General features: G+C 42.6%; 1 protein-coding gene across 1 annotated transcript in view; it reads right to left on the bottom strand.

The window, feature by feature from the left end:
* The window catches only part of CLRN1 (clarin 1), a 35,327-nt gene extending 20,135 nt beyond the window's left edge, over positions 1-15,192 (bottom strand). Inside the window, exon 1 of the mRNA XM_032408335.1 lies at positions 14,940-15,192. Coding sequence (XP_032264226.1) covers positions 14,940-15,192 — 253 coding nt within the window. The remainder of the gene's footprint in view (positions 1-14,939) is intronic.
* Positions 15,193-17,961: the final 2,769 nt, after the last annotated feature.

The following is a 17,961-nucleotide window of genomic DNA, read 5'->3' as shown; positions in this document are numbered from 1 at the left end:
TCTTGATCTGCTTTGTTGATTCATCTTCCTCTCTGGACTTCTCTAGGGATGACTGCATTCTTGGACCTCTTCTCTTCTCCCTCTTCACTCCCTTCCTTGGTGCTCTATCCAGTAGCATGGCTTTTACTAGAAACACTTACAAAGCGCTATCTCCAGCCTGGATTTCCCCTTAAATCCCACACTTGTAAGTCCTCAACTTCCTACTGAACATGTTGCCTGGGATATGAAATAGGCATCTCATGGTGTCCCAAACCGCACCTATAGTCTTCCCTTCCTCACACTTGCTTCCTTCAGCCTTCTTCACCTCAGTTGCTGGCAGCTCCATTCTTCCCTGGCCTCATCCTTGATTTTTACTCTCCTATTTCATGTTGAATCCATCAGGAAAACCTGTTGGCATGACCTTCAGAATCTGACCACTTCTCTCCGTCTCCTCTGCTCCATCCCAGTCTAAGCCACCGTCATCTCTCATTCAGAGGACAGCAAGGGCTTCCTAACTGGTCTCTCTGCTTCCACCCCTCCTTCTTACAATCTACTCTCAGCCCAGCAGCCAGAGGGATCTTTAATCAATGAATTGGTGTATGTCAATCCCTTGCTTAAACCCTTCCAGTGGATTCTACTCTCACTCAGAGTATAAGCCAACTCATTACAATGGACCTATGTGTTTGGACTCCTTGTCAGACCTCTGACTTCATCTGCTACCCATTTCCTTGAACAGTGTGCTCTAGCCACTGGCCTCCTTACTGTACTTCAATCATGCCTGGAGTGTTTCTACCTCAGGGCCTTTGCACATAGTGTTCCCTCGCCTGGATGTTCCTCTGATATCCTCATGGCTTGCTCCCTCACCTCCATGGCTTGACTTAAATGCCACTTTGTCAGGGGGACCTTCTTTAACCACTTTATTTCAAGTTGTCACCCCCTGCCCAGTCACCTCTCCAACCCCTTTCCTTGCTTTTACTTTTCTCCTTAGCAGTTATTACCACCTGACCAAGTCTATATTTTTACTTGTCTCTCTCATGACTTGTTTCTTGGTCTGTTTTATTCACTGCTGTATTCCTAGCACCTAAGAATGCCTGGCACAGTGTGGATCAGTCTTTCTCAACTTTTTTTTTCATTATTGCTCCTTGCCTCAGGAGTCTTTTTAGACACTTCTAATCACCCTTTCCCAATGAAATTTTAATACCACAGGTATATTGTGTATTGATTTCTGTATTGTATTTATATCTGTGCTTTATACACATACACACTTTTTAAAGAATAAGGTTTTTGTTTTTTTTTCTCCCCCTGCCAAGAACCAATTTTCACTCCCTTAGGGGGATTATGGCAGCCATTGAGGATGCATGATGTAGCTGTGGGATACATATATGTTGGATGGATACATTTTGCTTGGAGTAGGATGCGGGGAGGGAGCCTGATGTGGTCAGCAGGTCTAGGATTTCTTGGTAGAAGTCAGTGGTTTATACTAAGGGAATTAGGACCACAAAGGCAAAAAGGGAAGGAAGAGGAGTGGACAGTCCATTTGGTGAGCCCAGGGCCAGGGGAGAAAAAGAGGGGGCTTGGCAGCTTTAAGTCTGATGGGAATTTTTTGGTTAAGAACCTGAACTTGTCCACAGAGTCCAGCAGTTGCTGTTGACCTTGATGTAAGCTGCTGATGGTAATAGAAACTGGATTGAGAGAGTTTTTGGAGAGAATCTGGGGCAATGGAGATAAAATAGAGTAGATCACCAGAGGGATAATAGGAAACTTTTTTTTTTAAGAAGCTGAAAGACCTGGTTGGTAACCAGAATAGAATTTCAAATCTCTTTATTAAAAGAAAAATTTTAATCCAACATATTTGGGGGATTGTCAACCTGTTACATGGAAACTGATGGCTGTTTAATAACTGGGTTTAAAGTTTGGGATTTGTAAAAGAATTCATCTCTACCCTGAACATGACAAAGCTCTTTTTTGTTAGCAGGGCAGGAGGATTAGGAGAAGATGGGCTTGCTCCTCACTGTGTTTCTGTTCAAGTGTTCAACTGTTCATAGAGGAATTTTTAAAAATAAATGAACATTATAACAATGAAATGGAAATTAAGATAAAAATTTCACCCACAATCCTACCAATATAAAAACAAGATTTTCCTTTATTTTTATTTGTTTCAAATCTGTGTCCATCTTAATATTTATTTCCTATATTATAATAATAATGCGGTTTTGAGGTCATATTCTGTACTTCTCATTCAGAATATAAGCATTTTCCATGTTGCCTTCCTAATTCATGTAGGTAACAATATGGATTTTCCATCAAACTGATGCACTGCTGTCTGTCAGGTTGTCTTTCATGGCTTCAGTATTCTGGCTGATGCTGTAACGAACATCTTCAGGCACATTCCTTCTTTCTTATTATGGGGGTAGATGATGAGCAGGACTAGCTTTTCTGGATGAACTTCCAGGAACAGAGTTACTTGGATCAGAGTGCTTTCTAGAAGGATGCTGTACATGTGTTGATACAGTGTAACCTAAAGAGGGTGAGTTATATTTTGTAACATACATATTAAACTACTGGTTCAAAGCTCAATTTCTCTTCCCTGCAGTCTGCAAGCAGAGATTTCTGACAAGATATCTAATCAGAAACAGAAAGCTAGAAGAAACTAGTCATTGAGGTCACTCTCCTAATAGCAGAATAGAAGGCACCTGTCACAGGAGATGGGGCGGGGGGACAGGAAATCCACATTGCATAACTAGCCCAGTGTACGGAGAAAGGCGGTCAGACCCTCATTACTGCAGTCGGCTATTACAAAACACAGCTGAGTAAGGCATAACTGAATGGCTCAGAGTGCAAATGCAGTCCCAGGGGAACTCTCCGTAGGAAATTTACCCTCCCGCCATCATTTGGTGGGGGGGTTCTATCCTTTGGGCTCTGTCCCTTGCCTCTGTGCCCCCATTCCAACTTGGGCCTCTGATCTGTGGTCTACCGCAACCCCCAGCCATTCTGCCAAGTCTTCTCCAGGCTTTCCCTCTTCTGTCCCTTGTCAGATATTCCAGTCCTCCCCCATTCTTAAGCACCTATCACACCCCTGCCTCCATTTCCCTCAGTTTGTGTGCCTAGCTTACAGAAGGCCTGAAAACACCCAGTGAATGGAACTCTTCCATTTCAAAGAGAAAACAGAGGCCATCAAGGGAATTCCTTCACCTTGCACTTCCCCATTGCCATGCTGTCTTTGGTTCGTGCCCAACCTTCCCTCTAATCTTAGTGAAATTTTTTCCTTTCTGTCCACTGTCTGGCCTTCTGCCTGTGCTGTCACACTCATCCTTTTCTACCTCACAGGGTCCCTTCTCAATCCATTACCTACCTCTTTGGTCTGTCCTCAGCATTTTCCTCCCTACTGCTTTATCCTCTCAGGAGAGAATCACACTCCAGACCCTCCCATTGTGAACATACCCACGGACGCACACATACGCGTGTACACACACACACACACACACAGAGGCATGTGCACATATATGCCTGGCCATGGCGCTCCTCTAGGAGCCTGACCACAGCCTTGCTCTGAGTCCTGGCCTTCCATTCCCTCCTCAGCTCCTACGAGGACCTCTCTTCCCCACCACTCTATCAGGACTGCCTTAGAAAATGTCCCCCGTGACCTTGTGGTGTTAAAATTCAAAGGACTATTTTCACTTTCTCTTATTTGACACCTCTGTGGTGTTTGGGACTGCTGACCATTACTTCCTTTTGAAAGTTTCTCCTCCCTTGGTTTCCCCTCTGCTGGTTCCCCTACAGCTCACTGACCCTCCCTTCTCAGCCTGCTTTGCCAGTCCCTCTTCCTCAACCCGTAAGTATTGGTGTTTTCTAGAACCCACTTTGTTCACCTTCTCATTTGATTCCCCTCCCTGTGGAACCTCTCCTTCCACTGTAGGTCCCAGTACCACCTCTAATCTGCTGAGCTCTCTTCTCTACCTTGACTCTAGGCCGCTCCCATGACCTCCAAGTTTGTGCAACTGATGGATGTCACTTGTTGCTGGCCTATAAGGGGACCTCACTAAACATGACCAAAAAGAATTTCATCTTCCCTCTAAACTTTCTCTGTCTGTATTTATCTCTGTGAATTGCTACAGCTCTCTGTCCTGCAGAAACCTGGGGTTTACCTCACGTCACTAAGTTCTGTTGGTTTTTTGCATCTGATTATTTTGGAAATATTTCCCCTCCTTTGCAGCCCTCTGGCAATGCTCTGGTTTGGGCCACCAACTACTGGATGGAGGAGCCTCTTGACTGGCCTCTTCACCTCTCTTTTGGTCGTCCTCCAATCCATCTTCTGCCTTGTCACCAACCCACTTGACACCCTCCAGTGGCTTCCCATTGCCTACAAGATGAAATTCACTGCCTCGTGACAGCAAAGTCTCTCCCATTCTGATCACTGCCTTCCTCCCTAGCCTGACCTTTCTGCTCCTTTCTCTAACGTCTTCTGTACTCTGGCCACATTAGGCTCTTCATAACTTTGCTCATGCTATTCCTTTGTTCAGAATGGCTTCTTCAATCTAGTGAAATCTAGTTCTTAAGAACTTTCTTCCAATTCCCCTGTGCCTTACCCTGACCAAGAGCAATTCTCCTTGTTGGAGCTTTCTGGATAAAAACAATAATTGTGATAGTAATTAGTACTCTCCAGCCATCTACAATTCTGGTTCTTCCCCATTCTGGGCTCCTGATAGGATTGCACATCCTGGCCCCTTTGAAGTTAGACACGGCTGTGGAACAATAAAGTATAAATGGAAGTGGCACGTGTCTGTTCCGGGTCAGAGGATTTAGTTGCTAGAATAAGAGCCTCCACAATTCTTGCCCTCTGTTCTAATAACTGGTGACATTCCAGATGGTGGCTGCGTCCTGGAACAGACCTCCAGCTGATTTCTGACGACCATGTACTGTGAGCAAGAGATCAATCTTTGCTGATTCAGCTGAGCGGTATGAACGTACTTGTTACTAAAACATAATGTAGTCCGTCTTGACTGATGTGCCTGTGTGCTTTTACAAATTGTCAATCAGTTAAAAACACTTTGGCCAGATTCTTCATTGTGAACAAGCATCCTCTCTCCTTTCCCTTCATAGCTCCCGAGTCTAGAATGCTTAGGCACATAATAGGCCCCAATGATTTTTCCCCCCGTCCCGGGGGGTGTGGGGGTTGAGGGCACATATAGTCTAACTTACAAAGAATTTGTGTCTTACATGTAAAGTCATGCTGTTTTCAATAGATCATTGGAGAGTAATAAGAATAAGATAAAGAACCATTTGTTCTTACAAACTAAGTATGTTCCTTTATTACTTGCCGTTAATCCATGTTTTATTTGAGATCTCTAAATGTATGGCTTTCATTTCAGTTGCCTTAGAATTTATTTCTATCTGCTGGGTTCCTCTGATATATTTTATCCTGAAACTTTGTTCTCCTTTTTAGCCATTACTGATTCCAGTCTAACAATCCTATCTTTTATCCTACAGCTCTTCAACAGGAATTTAGTAAATCCAATCTAAACCTGTATTGAGGCATTAACCAAGAGTATTAGGTAGTTAGAATATCATGCAACACCAAAGCAAGAAGGACGGAGGAGCTGGTGGGAAGAGAGACAAATAGCCAGGCATTAACTGAAAGGCAGCATGGCAGGTTGAAAAAAGCATAGCTTTTGGAGTTAGGAAAGTTGGGGATTAATCTGATTTTGCCATTTACTGCTCACGTGGGCCTCTGTATACCTCAAGTCTCTTATGTGTAAATGTGAGTAGTGACAGAAATAAGTCACAGAATTTTCAAGGGAGACAAGTGGAATCATTTATGTGGATGCTCTATGTACATTGTAAGTAACTTTAAATATTTTTCTAACATGATGAGAATGGCAGGGCAGTTGTATTTTCACCAAGAGGAGTGGGAGATAGAAGAACCCAATGCTGTGAGAGTGTCTGCATTTTCAAATCTCATGATCAGTCATTGGGGGTGGGAGGGAACTCTTTGGCTCACAGGTGGTCAGAGCACTTATCTGTACATTGAGACCAAAGACTCCCTGCCCCCCATAGGAGTCGCTAGATACATGGAATTCAGGCAAACTGTCTATCTGGTAGCTCAAACTTTTACCTTTTTTTCCCTCCCTGACCAGGTGGGTGACTATTCCTGTAAATAATCCAGGAACCTTAGATTTATAGCTAATTACTTCTTTGGTACCTGTCACACACTTTCCTCAGCATCTGATATATTGCTCTCATCCTCATTTCTATTTCCCTTGTGCAATTTCTTGGACATTCTCTGTATAATGACTTATCTTAAATGACTTTTAGGCTGATGGCACACCTCTAAAGGGACCCCTGATAGTTTCTTTGGAAGGAGCAGAGCCCTTCCACAGGAGGCAGGCAGGTGAAGGTCAAAATGTTAGTTTTATTTCTGATAAAGTGCTGGAGGATGTGGCTTAGATCTTCCACCAAGTTCTGTTGAATTAGGCAGCCTCACCCACCCAGTGACAGGCGGGGCTGGACAGCTGAAAGCCTCCCAGTCCGGGGCAGTCCTGGCTCCCTGATCCTGACCAGGTGGAGAGCAGGCTCCTATCCCTGGTGGGCAGACTTGGAAAGAGGGGAAGGCTCTAGGGCTGAGAGCCGAGTATGCTGTTTCTTACTCAGATTCCTCAATCCGATCTCTCATTCCCTCTGAGGCCAGGAGGGTGTAGGGAAAGTGTGAGACCCTTCATGGAAATATGCAGCTCAAGGAGTAGAAGCTAAGGATCCCCAAACCTCCCACCTGCATGGAAACAGTGCTAAATACCACTGTTCCTCTCTGCCCTCCTTCTGGTGGTCTTTCTCTTCCCTAATGTGGAGGGCTCTGGACTTCTCACCTGCTCCCGCCTGTCTTGGCCACCATCCGCCTCCGTAGTTCTTAGCCTTGGATATACATTAGAATCTCCCTGGGAGCTTCTAAACCATTCCAATCCTCAGGCCTCACCTCCAAAGAGTCTGGTTCGACTGGCCTGGGATGCAGCCTTGGCATCCATCGTTTTAAAGATTCTCCAAGTGATTCTAAGGTGCAGCCAGGGTTGTGGACCGCTGACCTGATGGTGTAGGTCTCATCAACCCTCTCGTCTTCCTCTGGCCAGATGTAAAATGCAGGTAACACCATCTGTGAAGCCCTCAGAATGAAGACGGCCTCCGATAATGATGCCAGCAGTGCTGCCGCAACTTCTTACTAGATTAAAGCCATATGGTGGCTGCAGAGGTCCTGTTTTCCTTCTCAACTCGTCCTTCTCCACATAAAAGGTGTGTAAAAAGAGAAGTTACATTTGGCCCCTTGGTGCTCAGCGATTCATTTTCTTGAAAGGGAACAAGAGGGAAAATTTCTTTCTTCTTACAGAAATGCTCTTGATCTGACTTTGCCCTCAGCCCATCTGCAGCCAGTCATTATGAAAATCCAGGGAAAGCTATTCCCTGACATAAGCTCAGTGAGTTCACCTCCTTTAATAGCCGCCATCAACACCCAGGTATTGAGCCGGGCTTCTTTCAGATGGCCGCATGGTCAGGGAGAAGGAAATCCATGACCCCAGCACTTCAGAGGAAGAGACCTGACGGTAGGATAGAACCATTTAAAATACCATTTTTCAGTACCTTGCCTGAATTTCTCTCAGCTGAAGTGCATTTACCTGACTCAACCCAATTCAGAGGCAGCCCCACCGGTGAGTCTTAATCACCCATGGTGGCTGAGGGACGACGCTGCTCTGGCGCATATGTGTCTCTGATAACAGAACCCATTTAACTGCTCCAAATCCACAGGGTATGATTAGGTTGGGGTGATAACTCCCGAGAATGGCTTTGCTACAGTTATAACATGCTGAGAGGGAGCGAAATACGAATCCTGCATAAATTAGTCTGCCAGGTACCGTTCGCTATTAGTCAGCTCTATCATACCTGGAATAAAAAGTGTATCATCTCACAGCCAGTCTGGGTAGTTCGGTGCATGACTGGATTGAAAGGCGAATTTCTCATGGTTTAATTTAAATAAGGTTTTTTTTTTTTAAAGTCTTTATGAAACCCCGATCTACTTCAGAGATAAAAATTAGCTTTTACTTTTCGTTTTTTTTTAAATGGGGGGCTCCTGGGTGGCTCAGTCGTTAAGCATCTGCCTTCGGCTCAGGTCATGATCCCGGGGTCCTGGGATCAAGCCCTGCATCGGGCCCCCTGCTCCGCGGGAAGCCTGCTTCTCCCTCTCCCCCTGCTTGTGTTCCTGCTCTCGCTATTTCTCTGTCAAGTAAATAATAAATAAAACCTAAAAATAAATAAATAAATAAACAAACAAACAAACAAAATGAGATTTTTAACTTACACTCTAATTCTAACCCATTGGCTCCTCATAAAACGCCAGATTTTAAAGTGAAGCAAATGCTGTGTACCTGCTTTTCTTTTTGTCCCTGCCTGTTTTGAAACCGTTCATGACACCACAGGAAAGAACCTGCCATTTTGGTCATTGCTGTGGCGAAATAATGGTTGCAGTCCAAGTCACTAACTTTGAAGATCATACCATGAAGATGTTCATTGGCAGTGAGCTTACATCAGCTAGCCGCATGCGCAATCAGTTATCTCCTCTTTCGGCATAAATTGTCAACATCAAGGTGATATGATGACATAACCCAAAGATTAGCCCTAAGCATGTGACCTGCTCAACCTAGATTCTTTTTTTTTCAGCCTAGATTATTAAACAGGCTTTGACTTGACAATTTTACCTTCCAAAGGTCAAAGATTAGGGCTTAGACATCAGGGCCACCGAAATACGAGACAAAGAGGCAGTGAATGAATTCAAGTGCTGAGGCCAAGTGCCATCACACGGGTATACAAGATCCAGTTGTTGTGAAGTACCGACATCATTGTTTAACTGGCGTGTGAAACTGAAGTGCACTCTTATATTTTCTTCATTTTTTTGTGTCCTTTTCGCTTGTGGTAAGGAGACAGATGTGGCCAATATCCTATGCATCTGAATTTCAGTCTCAGGCTGGCTACCTACTCGATCTGTGACTTTGAGAAATTTGTGACCTCTCTGAGTTTACATTTTCCATTTTAGTTCAGGAGGAATAGCATCATAACACCTCCCACATAAGGGCTGGAGATGACCTATGCCCCGCGCCTGGCGCCTCGGAGGCGCCCAGGAAATGGGCGGCTGAAATAAGTATTTTTTCTTCGGAGGTGTCCGAACATCCTCGGGGAAGATAAGTTATCCTCGGAGATTAGAAGAGAAAGCACAGCGACAAATTGTAAGAATGATTTGGAGTCCTCCTCCAACAGGTGAAGTTGATACACATCAGGGTTAAGTTCCAGAAGCCCCAAACTTCATGTCTCTGGTGAGCCCAGGTCAGTGACTTTACTGACCATTAGGGTGAAGAGTGATTTCAAGGAAAGGAAGGTGTGTGCTTGAGTGTGTATGTGTGTGCGTGCACATGCATGTGTGCACACGTGTATGCAAAACTGTAATCGTCAAACGAGGCTGATTCTGTGAGGGATTCTTCCTGGTAAGGGTACTGGAAGCAGTTGTTAGGGAAGAAGATCTGTCTTTTCCTGGCTGATATTTCTTACGAATTTGAGAACGATGTCTGCTCAGTTCGTCCTTTGGGTGAAGAAAACCCTGAGAGTGTTAAACATACTGCTCATTCCTAATGTCTTGCCATTATGAGGAAATCAAATGCAGGAAAGAGGAGTTTTTCCAGTGAAGATGGAAGAGAAGTTTCCGGGAAAAGTTGGAGGAAGTGGGAGGTCAGCCTCTCACTGTATTTTGACCTTCCTTTAGGCTTCCTCAATAATGCCATTAGACCGTGTGGGTGTTAATAGCTGCTCTTTCTCTTTCCCTAGCATCCCATTCTTCATTTTCTCCTCCTTTAACCTGCCATTTCCCACACAAATAGTAAAAGATTTTGACGGGGAGGAAGAGAAGCATTCACTGTGATAACAAAATTCATTTGGGTCCTGATAAATGGTAGGTATTTCAGAATACTTTAAAAATCATGGGCTCTGAGGACCAAAGAGTAAAGGCACACAAAATCCCCACTTCTGACGATAGTGGCTGGAATCTGTCAGCGGAGGCTCTAAGTGACAGAGTAGAAGGGTCAAGCAATTTTAAAGCTGGAAGGACCTTGTCTAGAACAGCCAGCCCCTCATTACATAGATCATAAAGCGTCTGAACTAGAAGAGATGTTAGAAATCACCCAGTTTCATCTCCCATTTTACAGATGCAAGAACTGAAAACCAATGAAATGTGATTTGCTCCAATCTAATCCCCAGTGAGTGACACAGACCTGCCTCAAACTCAGGTTACTTAATCTCAATCGTGTCTCTTTACCAAACATTTATCAAGCACCTTTCTGTGACCTGCACTGTGCTAGGTCCTGCTTGAGGGAGTTTGGGGATGAAGAATACCCAGCCCCTGCCTTCTGATGGCTCAGGATCTCCTTGCAGAGATATACACATTCTCAAAGACTTATAATCCAAGGTGATTTGAAATAATAGAGTGAACATCAAGGTCTGGGAAGGACAAAGCAGGAAACAATTATTTGGCCAAGAAAAGTTGAAGATTTTCCTTTTACACTAGTGCTTCTCAACCATTACTATCTTCCATCCCACAATCACTTTTTTTTTTCCAATGGAAGGAAAACAAAATCTCTATTTGCTGGACTGTTGGAATGGGTGAGACCAGACAAGAGGGTCCTGAGCTAACAGGCAGGAGGACCCACACTAGTGAGGTGAAATGGTACAACTGTCTTCCCCCTTTCTTCCCACTAGGGCGTCTTCCCTGGTGAACTCCACAGGTTTCTATCCCACCAGACCATCCATTAAGGAAGGGAGGAGGGACAGGCAGTGTTCTCAGAAGGGGTACATAAAGACCTTTGCAGCTCTGCCATGGGCAGGCAGGGTGATAGGAGAGAAGCAGGATGTGCAGGATGGTGAGTAGTAGAGCATCGGGGGCAGGTGGGGGAGTCACGCTCGCAGGAGACCATGGAGGTACAGTGACGACTCTCGGCAATGGTGGCAGAGACCCCGAGTCCCAACTGTTGTACCCCAAAATCTATTTGAGAAGCCACCTGCTTGCTGACACAAATAGCTTCAACATCCTCTCTGTAATCTGGGTGACGTACCTCATTTGGTAAAGAAAGTCTGCTTTTTAAAAATATGAAGTAGGCTAAATCTCTGTTAAGATTTTTAACAAATTTTCAATCATAAGGTCTCAATTAAAATGCTTTAAAAGTATGACTGAAGTTGCATGCTGTGATACACGATTGGTTAGATACTATTTTTCACATTTCAAAAAAAAAAAAAAAAAACCCTCCATATGTTTTTACCAGCTCATTGAACTATCTTGGCAATAAATAGATCAGCATATCTAGGAATGATTGATACCATATGATTCTTGGGTATCGTATTTGATGATGCTCTGCAGTGTTTCAAACCACCAAAACAGAAACCCACCCACACATACTAAGCTCAAAACTGGCAGTTTTTCTCTTGATGGCTACAGTTAGAATTTAAACAGCATCATTAAAATTTTACAGGTGACATATCAGGAAAAATTAAGCCCACCAGTTGTGTTTCCTTGAAAGGGAAACAGTCCTTCATTATAATGAATGAAATTGTGTGCTAGGTATGAATGCTAGTGACCTCTAGAAAATGAAGCACTGACCCCTAAATGGATGAGAATCAGCCAGAGTAAACGAGGCAGAAGTTTTCCCAGCATAACTGTGCATGCTGGCAGGGAAGATGCTTGTTATAATTAAAAGAGATAGAGTGGTCAACAGGGAACATTTAATAGGAAAAAACATGACAACAGTGCCTAATATTTTTCTAGTCCATTCTTTATCCTCATGTTATACTATGTGTCTGTGTTTTAAAAGTGACACGTGCATTGCCCATAAAAATAACACATCAACTTGTACAGCAGAACCAAGCAAAAAGTCATTTAGAATATGGATATGGACACTGTCAATGCTGAGTTTACTCAGAGTAAATCTCTAGCTAAATTAGCACTGTCCCGTTGTGATAGCTATTAGCCACACTGAAATGGCGAGTGAGCATTTGAAATGTGGCTAGTTTGGGTTGAGATGGGCTATAAGTGTAAAATGCACCCTGGATTTCAAAGACTAAGCACTGGAAAAAAAAAGTAAAATATCTCCTATCTTATATTGACTACATGTTAAAATGACAGTATTCTGGATATCTTGGGTTAAAGAAAATTATCCTTAAAATTAATTTCGTGTGGTTCCTTTACTCTTTTTTCCAATATGGCTCCTAGAACATTTAAAGTTTCAAATGTGGCTTGCGTTTATGGTCCGCATTGTATTTCCGTTGACCAATACTGATCTAAATGAAAAAGTTTGCTAAGCAAAGAAGCATTTAGCAATCCCACAGATTTGAAATGTAAATTCATATTAACTGATGATAACACAACAACGTGAAGAAAACTGGTCAAGAAGTGACTGATACTTCGATGAGTTGCCTTTTCCATTCCTTCTACACTGGAAAGTTTCTTAAAATCCATATGTTTGCTTAATAACTTTCTAAAGGGAAAATGAGAAAGGTGGAAGTTCTGGGAAAGGAATTGTGCCCTAATCATAAGTTGGGCTCTGGAAGAAACAGAAAATCATCTACCCCGAGCTCTTTGGGGGTTCTGGATTTTGCTCGAAGTTTGCCATTATTGAGAAGACAGGTTTAGGCCTCTCATTCTCTTACATTAATGGGGCTATACTTTTCTCTTAGGAAGAATATCAGAGGGCTCTCTTCCTTCCAGAATACGTGGTTAGAACATCACTGGCAGGGTGATATGGACCATGAAGCTATCTTGCAACAGGAGTGTAAACTTAGAGGGTGCAGTGTGTTCTAAAGGCACATTGGTTAGGAAGATTTTATCACCAAGAGAGCTGTTCATTTAAATGAGAATTATGCTTTTTAGGGAATCCATTGGAGGTATTCAGTTTTCCCAACTTTCTTTCAGCTTCCACTGAAAGAGATATTTATATGCTTAGGCAGAAAAAGTGATACTGTAAGTCTACTTTGCTGAGTCTCATGGAAATAAATGAGGTTTTAACAGGTCTAGCATCTAGAGAGGTTCTGTAGAGAGGCTGTCACCACAGAACAAACAAATGTCAGATTTTCTTCACAAGGCTGGGGGAATTGTTCAGAGTATCATGGGGACGAATGCAATTCTGTGACAGATGAAGGTATGGTTTAAACCCCACTGACTCTGAGTCCTCATAAAAGCCAAAGGAGGGAGGGACAGGTGATTAGAACAACCGCATCACAGACGGGGCCGGCAGAGAACACAGCCATAAAAAAACCGTGCATCAAACCACCGAGGAATGTAGTTGTGTGAGGATTAAATAAGACAAAATATGCTTAGTGTCTAGTAAGTATTCAGAGAACATATTATTTTGAAACCTGTCTTGTGGTATGAGTAAAGTTTATTTCACTGTACAAAATGCAAAGGCTCCAGAAAATTCACTGTATGTTCCCTGCTTTTGTCTAAATTCGTTTGTGAGAAGCTTTACTCACGCTTTAGCTGCCAATGACTCATGGTTAAATCATTTCACTCATCTTTTTTCCTTTTTTATTTTTTAATACAGTTGCAAATCATGTGATATTCTGCTTTGTTCTCTTTCCCCCCTAAGGAAAGCTAAGCAACTCTAACAGCCCCATTACCTTAATGAACTAAAGCCATTCAGTGAAAAGAGTTGGTATTCACTTCATCAAATCTAGTGATGATAATTTTTTGAAAAGCTAAAGACTAATTCGTGGGGATTTTTTGGAGCCCTGTGACAATTCATATCACCTAATAACCTATGTGAGTGAAGGCTGGTGTCCAATGACTGCTAAGAAGATATAAGGAATGTTGCAGAAATATAAATAGGCCAACACTGAAATTTAATTAGACACTGCATAGGTTAATAATAAATTCAATTAATTTAGCTTTCTACCTATGCTAGAGAAAAAAAATACCCAGGCAAAATAATAATTCATTTTAAATGCCTCAATTGGTAACCTCCTTTCCTGAAGAGTGATTTATGCAGTAATTTACTGGTGGTTTCTTCATAAGATTGTTCCAAACCAGCCCTTTTGAAATAATAATAATTTCTGAATGTGTGTTGTGAGAGATATAACAAATGACTTCTTATTAATTTTCATTTAATGAGTTGCCTATTCACATGGTAATTTTTTAAAAATTCCCTTCTTAAGATAAACAGGTTATAAATACTGCGGGTAACATTTCCATTTCACAAAAATCGAACAGGAAAATCTGTCTCATATTCTCTACATGATTTGAAGGTGAATCAGTTGCAGATTTTCTATACTAAATAGGCATCTATTTCTTTCCCAGTTAGCATAGCAGATCATTTTAAATTTCTCTAGCCAAGTGATTCAAATTGGTTAAAAAAGGAAAAAAAAAAAAAAAAAAAAAAAAAGAATATTAGCAGCAGGAAAGGTCCTAGCAGGGATAATACAGGGGTAGACAGTGTACAAAGTCAGGAGCAAGGTGGAAAAGCAGCTAGAGTTGGTTAAGGAACCCATGACACTGATCCCTTTTTGTTGTTGTTGTTTTTTAAAGAACACAATGAAGATCCTCTCTTACAGCTTTCTATTTCTCCAGGTCGCCCCTCCCCTTTTAAAAAGATACCGAAATTTCTAGCATAAATATTAATATTTAAGAATTTAATTGCTCATCCTTTCAAAGTTTAATTCCATCGCAGCTCATTAACTATATGTTGTCATAATAAAAACAGAATGAAATAATTAATAAAAACAAAATAATAAAAACTAGGAAGAAGAAGTCTCTCGGAAAAGACCGACTTATTTCAAAGGGTTCACATCTGTTTTAAAAGGCCTGTAATAGGGCAAGGCTCTTAAAAATAATCCCTTGCAACAGTTGAAAGAGTATGCCTAAAGTATTAAATAATTGAAATGCAATTGTTACTTACGTGAGAACCGAAAGGGCCTCGCTCCCAGCCCGCACTGCCTCACGCCCTCTCCGTGGAAAAGCCCGTACTGCATTTCGCCCATGAACTTGTCCAGTTCCTGCCCAGAGGCATTGACGAGCAGAGCCCCCGTTTTGCAGAGGAAGGTGGCTTTGATCCACAACGGTGTTCCCAGGGCTGTCACCACTCCGAGGGCGCACACGAAGCTTAACACCCCAGCCATGCAAAAAATGACTTTCTTTTGTTGGTTTGGCATGATGAGAAATGGCTTTTGTGAGGGTGAGGTTCAAAAACGAGACCTTTGCGACTGACGAGAAGTGACTGCCCCTTTGGCTGCATTTATTATAGTGGCTGAACGGACAGATCCCGGCCGAAGAGGCACCTTCACTCTCGACGCTGGTTCTTGTCGGTAGAATGCCAGGATGGAAGCTTCTTCATCACACCTACTTGACTTTTCTCCTTTTCTGCTGCTGCTTCTCTCAAATTTGAAATCTTTGGACTAAGAATCTGTAAAATAAAACTCTTTCACACTGCCTTCGAGTATCTCCTCTCGTGTCCCTTGGGTAACAAAGGTCTAAGATAACAGATGGAGCCCTCCGTGTAACTTGATAAATGCCTTCCCTTTCCCCCAGTCTTTCATCTGATTGGGTGAGTTGAAACTTTCAGAAACAGGCTTGGCTCCTATGTAAATTTTCAGCAACTGGAGAAGCTCATGTATTGTTGTGTTTTTGTTTTTGGTGGGAGTTGAAGAGGAGTTTGGACAGAGGAAGAACACGTGTATATTTAGTGGTAATTAACTGATTTTGGAAAATGTTAATTGGGGGAGCCTTGGTGGCTCAGTTGGTTAAGTGTCTGCCTTTGGCTCAGGTCATGATCCTGGGGTCCTGGGATCGAGTCTCAGGTCAGGTTCCCTGCTCAGCCGGGAGTCTGCTTCTCCCTCTACCCCTATCCCCTGCTTATGCTCTCGCTCTCTCTCATGCTCTCTTTCTCTCATAAATAAATAAATAAATAAATAATCTTTTTAAAAAAATGTTAATCATAACAGGATAAAATATTGAACGGAGTTGGGTGCCCTAGACCAACCATCAGGGCTTGTCATCCTAACTTCTCTTCCCCCAGATCCATGATTTAGAATCAGTGTGTCAATAGAGAAGTGGATTCCAGTTTTTACTGGCACACAGGTACAAATATCTAGATTTCTAAAAGTTTTCGTTCAAAACGCTTGGCTGCTTCAGGACTATAGCAAGGAAATGAGGTTCTGGGTCTGAGAAGTATCAGAATCTATAAAGAAGACAAGAGCATTGTCATGGAAAGAAGAGATTGTGCTCAGATAGCCGGCTCTATGAATTCACCATAGAAAAGCAAGGGTCCAGCAGAAGTCATCAGTTAGGGAGACAAGAGACAAAGTCATGAGCAAGATTAAATAGCAAAATGAGTCCAGTTACATTGTCAAGATCTGAAAACTAAAGTTCAGAATTTAGTAACAGCTTTTTTTTTTTTTTTAAGATTTTATTTACTTATTTAGAGAGAGGTGGGGGGAGGGTCTCAAGGAGACTCCCCCCTGAGCATGGAGCCCTACATGTGGCTCAATCTCACAACCCTGAGATCATGACCTGAGTGAAATCAGGAGTCAATGCTCAACCAACTGAGTCACCCAGGTGTCCTGTAACAGCTTTTTAACTCAGCATTCCCAAAGAGATTTTTCCTGTTCCTGCAAACAAGATACAGGTCATGAGTGTGTGTGTGTGTGTGTGTGTGTTAAGTTTTGCTGAATATCTATCGTATGCCACATTTTGTGCTAGGCTCTGACCTACAAAGTTAACTTTTAGTGAGAACTTAGTATATATGGTACATTGTTAAGTATTTTACCTAAATTATCTTATTTAGTCCTCATAATTACCATATAAAGTGATGATGAAGAAGGTGATAGAAATGATCTCTCCATTTTATAGATAAGGAAACTGAGGCTCAGAGAGATCAAGCAACTTGCCCAAGAGTAGTGGAGCTGGGATTCAAATCCGGATCTCCTTTTTTTTTTTTTTAAGATTTATTTATTTTAGAGAGAGAGTGAGAGAGAAAGAGCAAAAGTGGAGGGAGGAGCAGAAAGGGAGGGAGAGGAGGAGGGAGAGGGAGGGGAAAGACTCTCAGGCAGACTCTGTGCTGAGCTGAGCCTGGAGCCTGATGTGGGGCTTGATCTCACAACCCTGAGATCAGGACCTGACCTGAAAATAAGAGTTGGAGGCTTAACTGACTGAGTGACCCGGGAGCCCCTCAAATCTGGTTTTCTAATTTTGAGGTTTATACGCTATCCTAAGCAAAGCCCTTGGCCTTGAAGAGAAGACAAGCTCTTCATTTTGGATTGTGTTGGGCTGGGAGTAATAAGGGCAGAGTAGCTCATTATTCATTGCATATCTTGGGTGCTTGGAGAACACAGACATCTGCAAACAGAACTTTCCCAGCTGGTCAAAAGCACATATTTATGCTAGTTTCTGTTCTCTTGATCTACCTTTAAGCCTGTTAGCTTAAGAGAAATTAATAAAGGAAGATGTATTTTATGCCTTTGTCAGCATAAATGAGTCTCTAGGTTATATGCACTTTGAGGGAGACTTTGAGGTACAGTCTTGGACTTCCTGGCACAGCTACCCTCTCTTAGTAGCTGCTAGAGGCTGTCTTGTTAAAGATAGACAACTAAGTATAGAACTGATCCCAAAATGCCAATATCCCTTCAAGGGAGGAAGGGGGCAACATAAACCATGCCCACAGAAGAACGGGACACACCCTAGATTCCTCAGAGGCACTCAAAATTAGGTTTACAATATAGGTAAGGTTTTTTTTATTTCATGTAACTTGACACACACAATAAGCAACTCGCCATAGGTTATTTGCCCTCCCAATGAATTCTCCATTGGATTTAGAATAATTGCCATCATTGTCCACTAGCAAAACAAGGGTGCAGCAATGGCCCCAATAAGTGGTTATCTGGGGGCACATGTGCTGCGCCCACTCCAGAAACCCTAGTTTAAGA

This window comes from Phoca vitulina, unplaced genomic scaffold (genome assembly GCF_004348235.1).
Source record: "Phoca vitulina isolate PV1807 unplaced genomic scaffold, GSC_HSeal_1.0 scaffold10, whole genome shotgun sequence".
NCBI lineage: Eukaryota > Metazoa > Chordata > Mammalia > Carnivora > Phocidae > Phoca > Phoca vitulina.
This window is presented reverse-complemented; position numbering and strand designations above follow the sequence as displayed.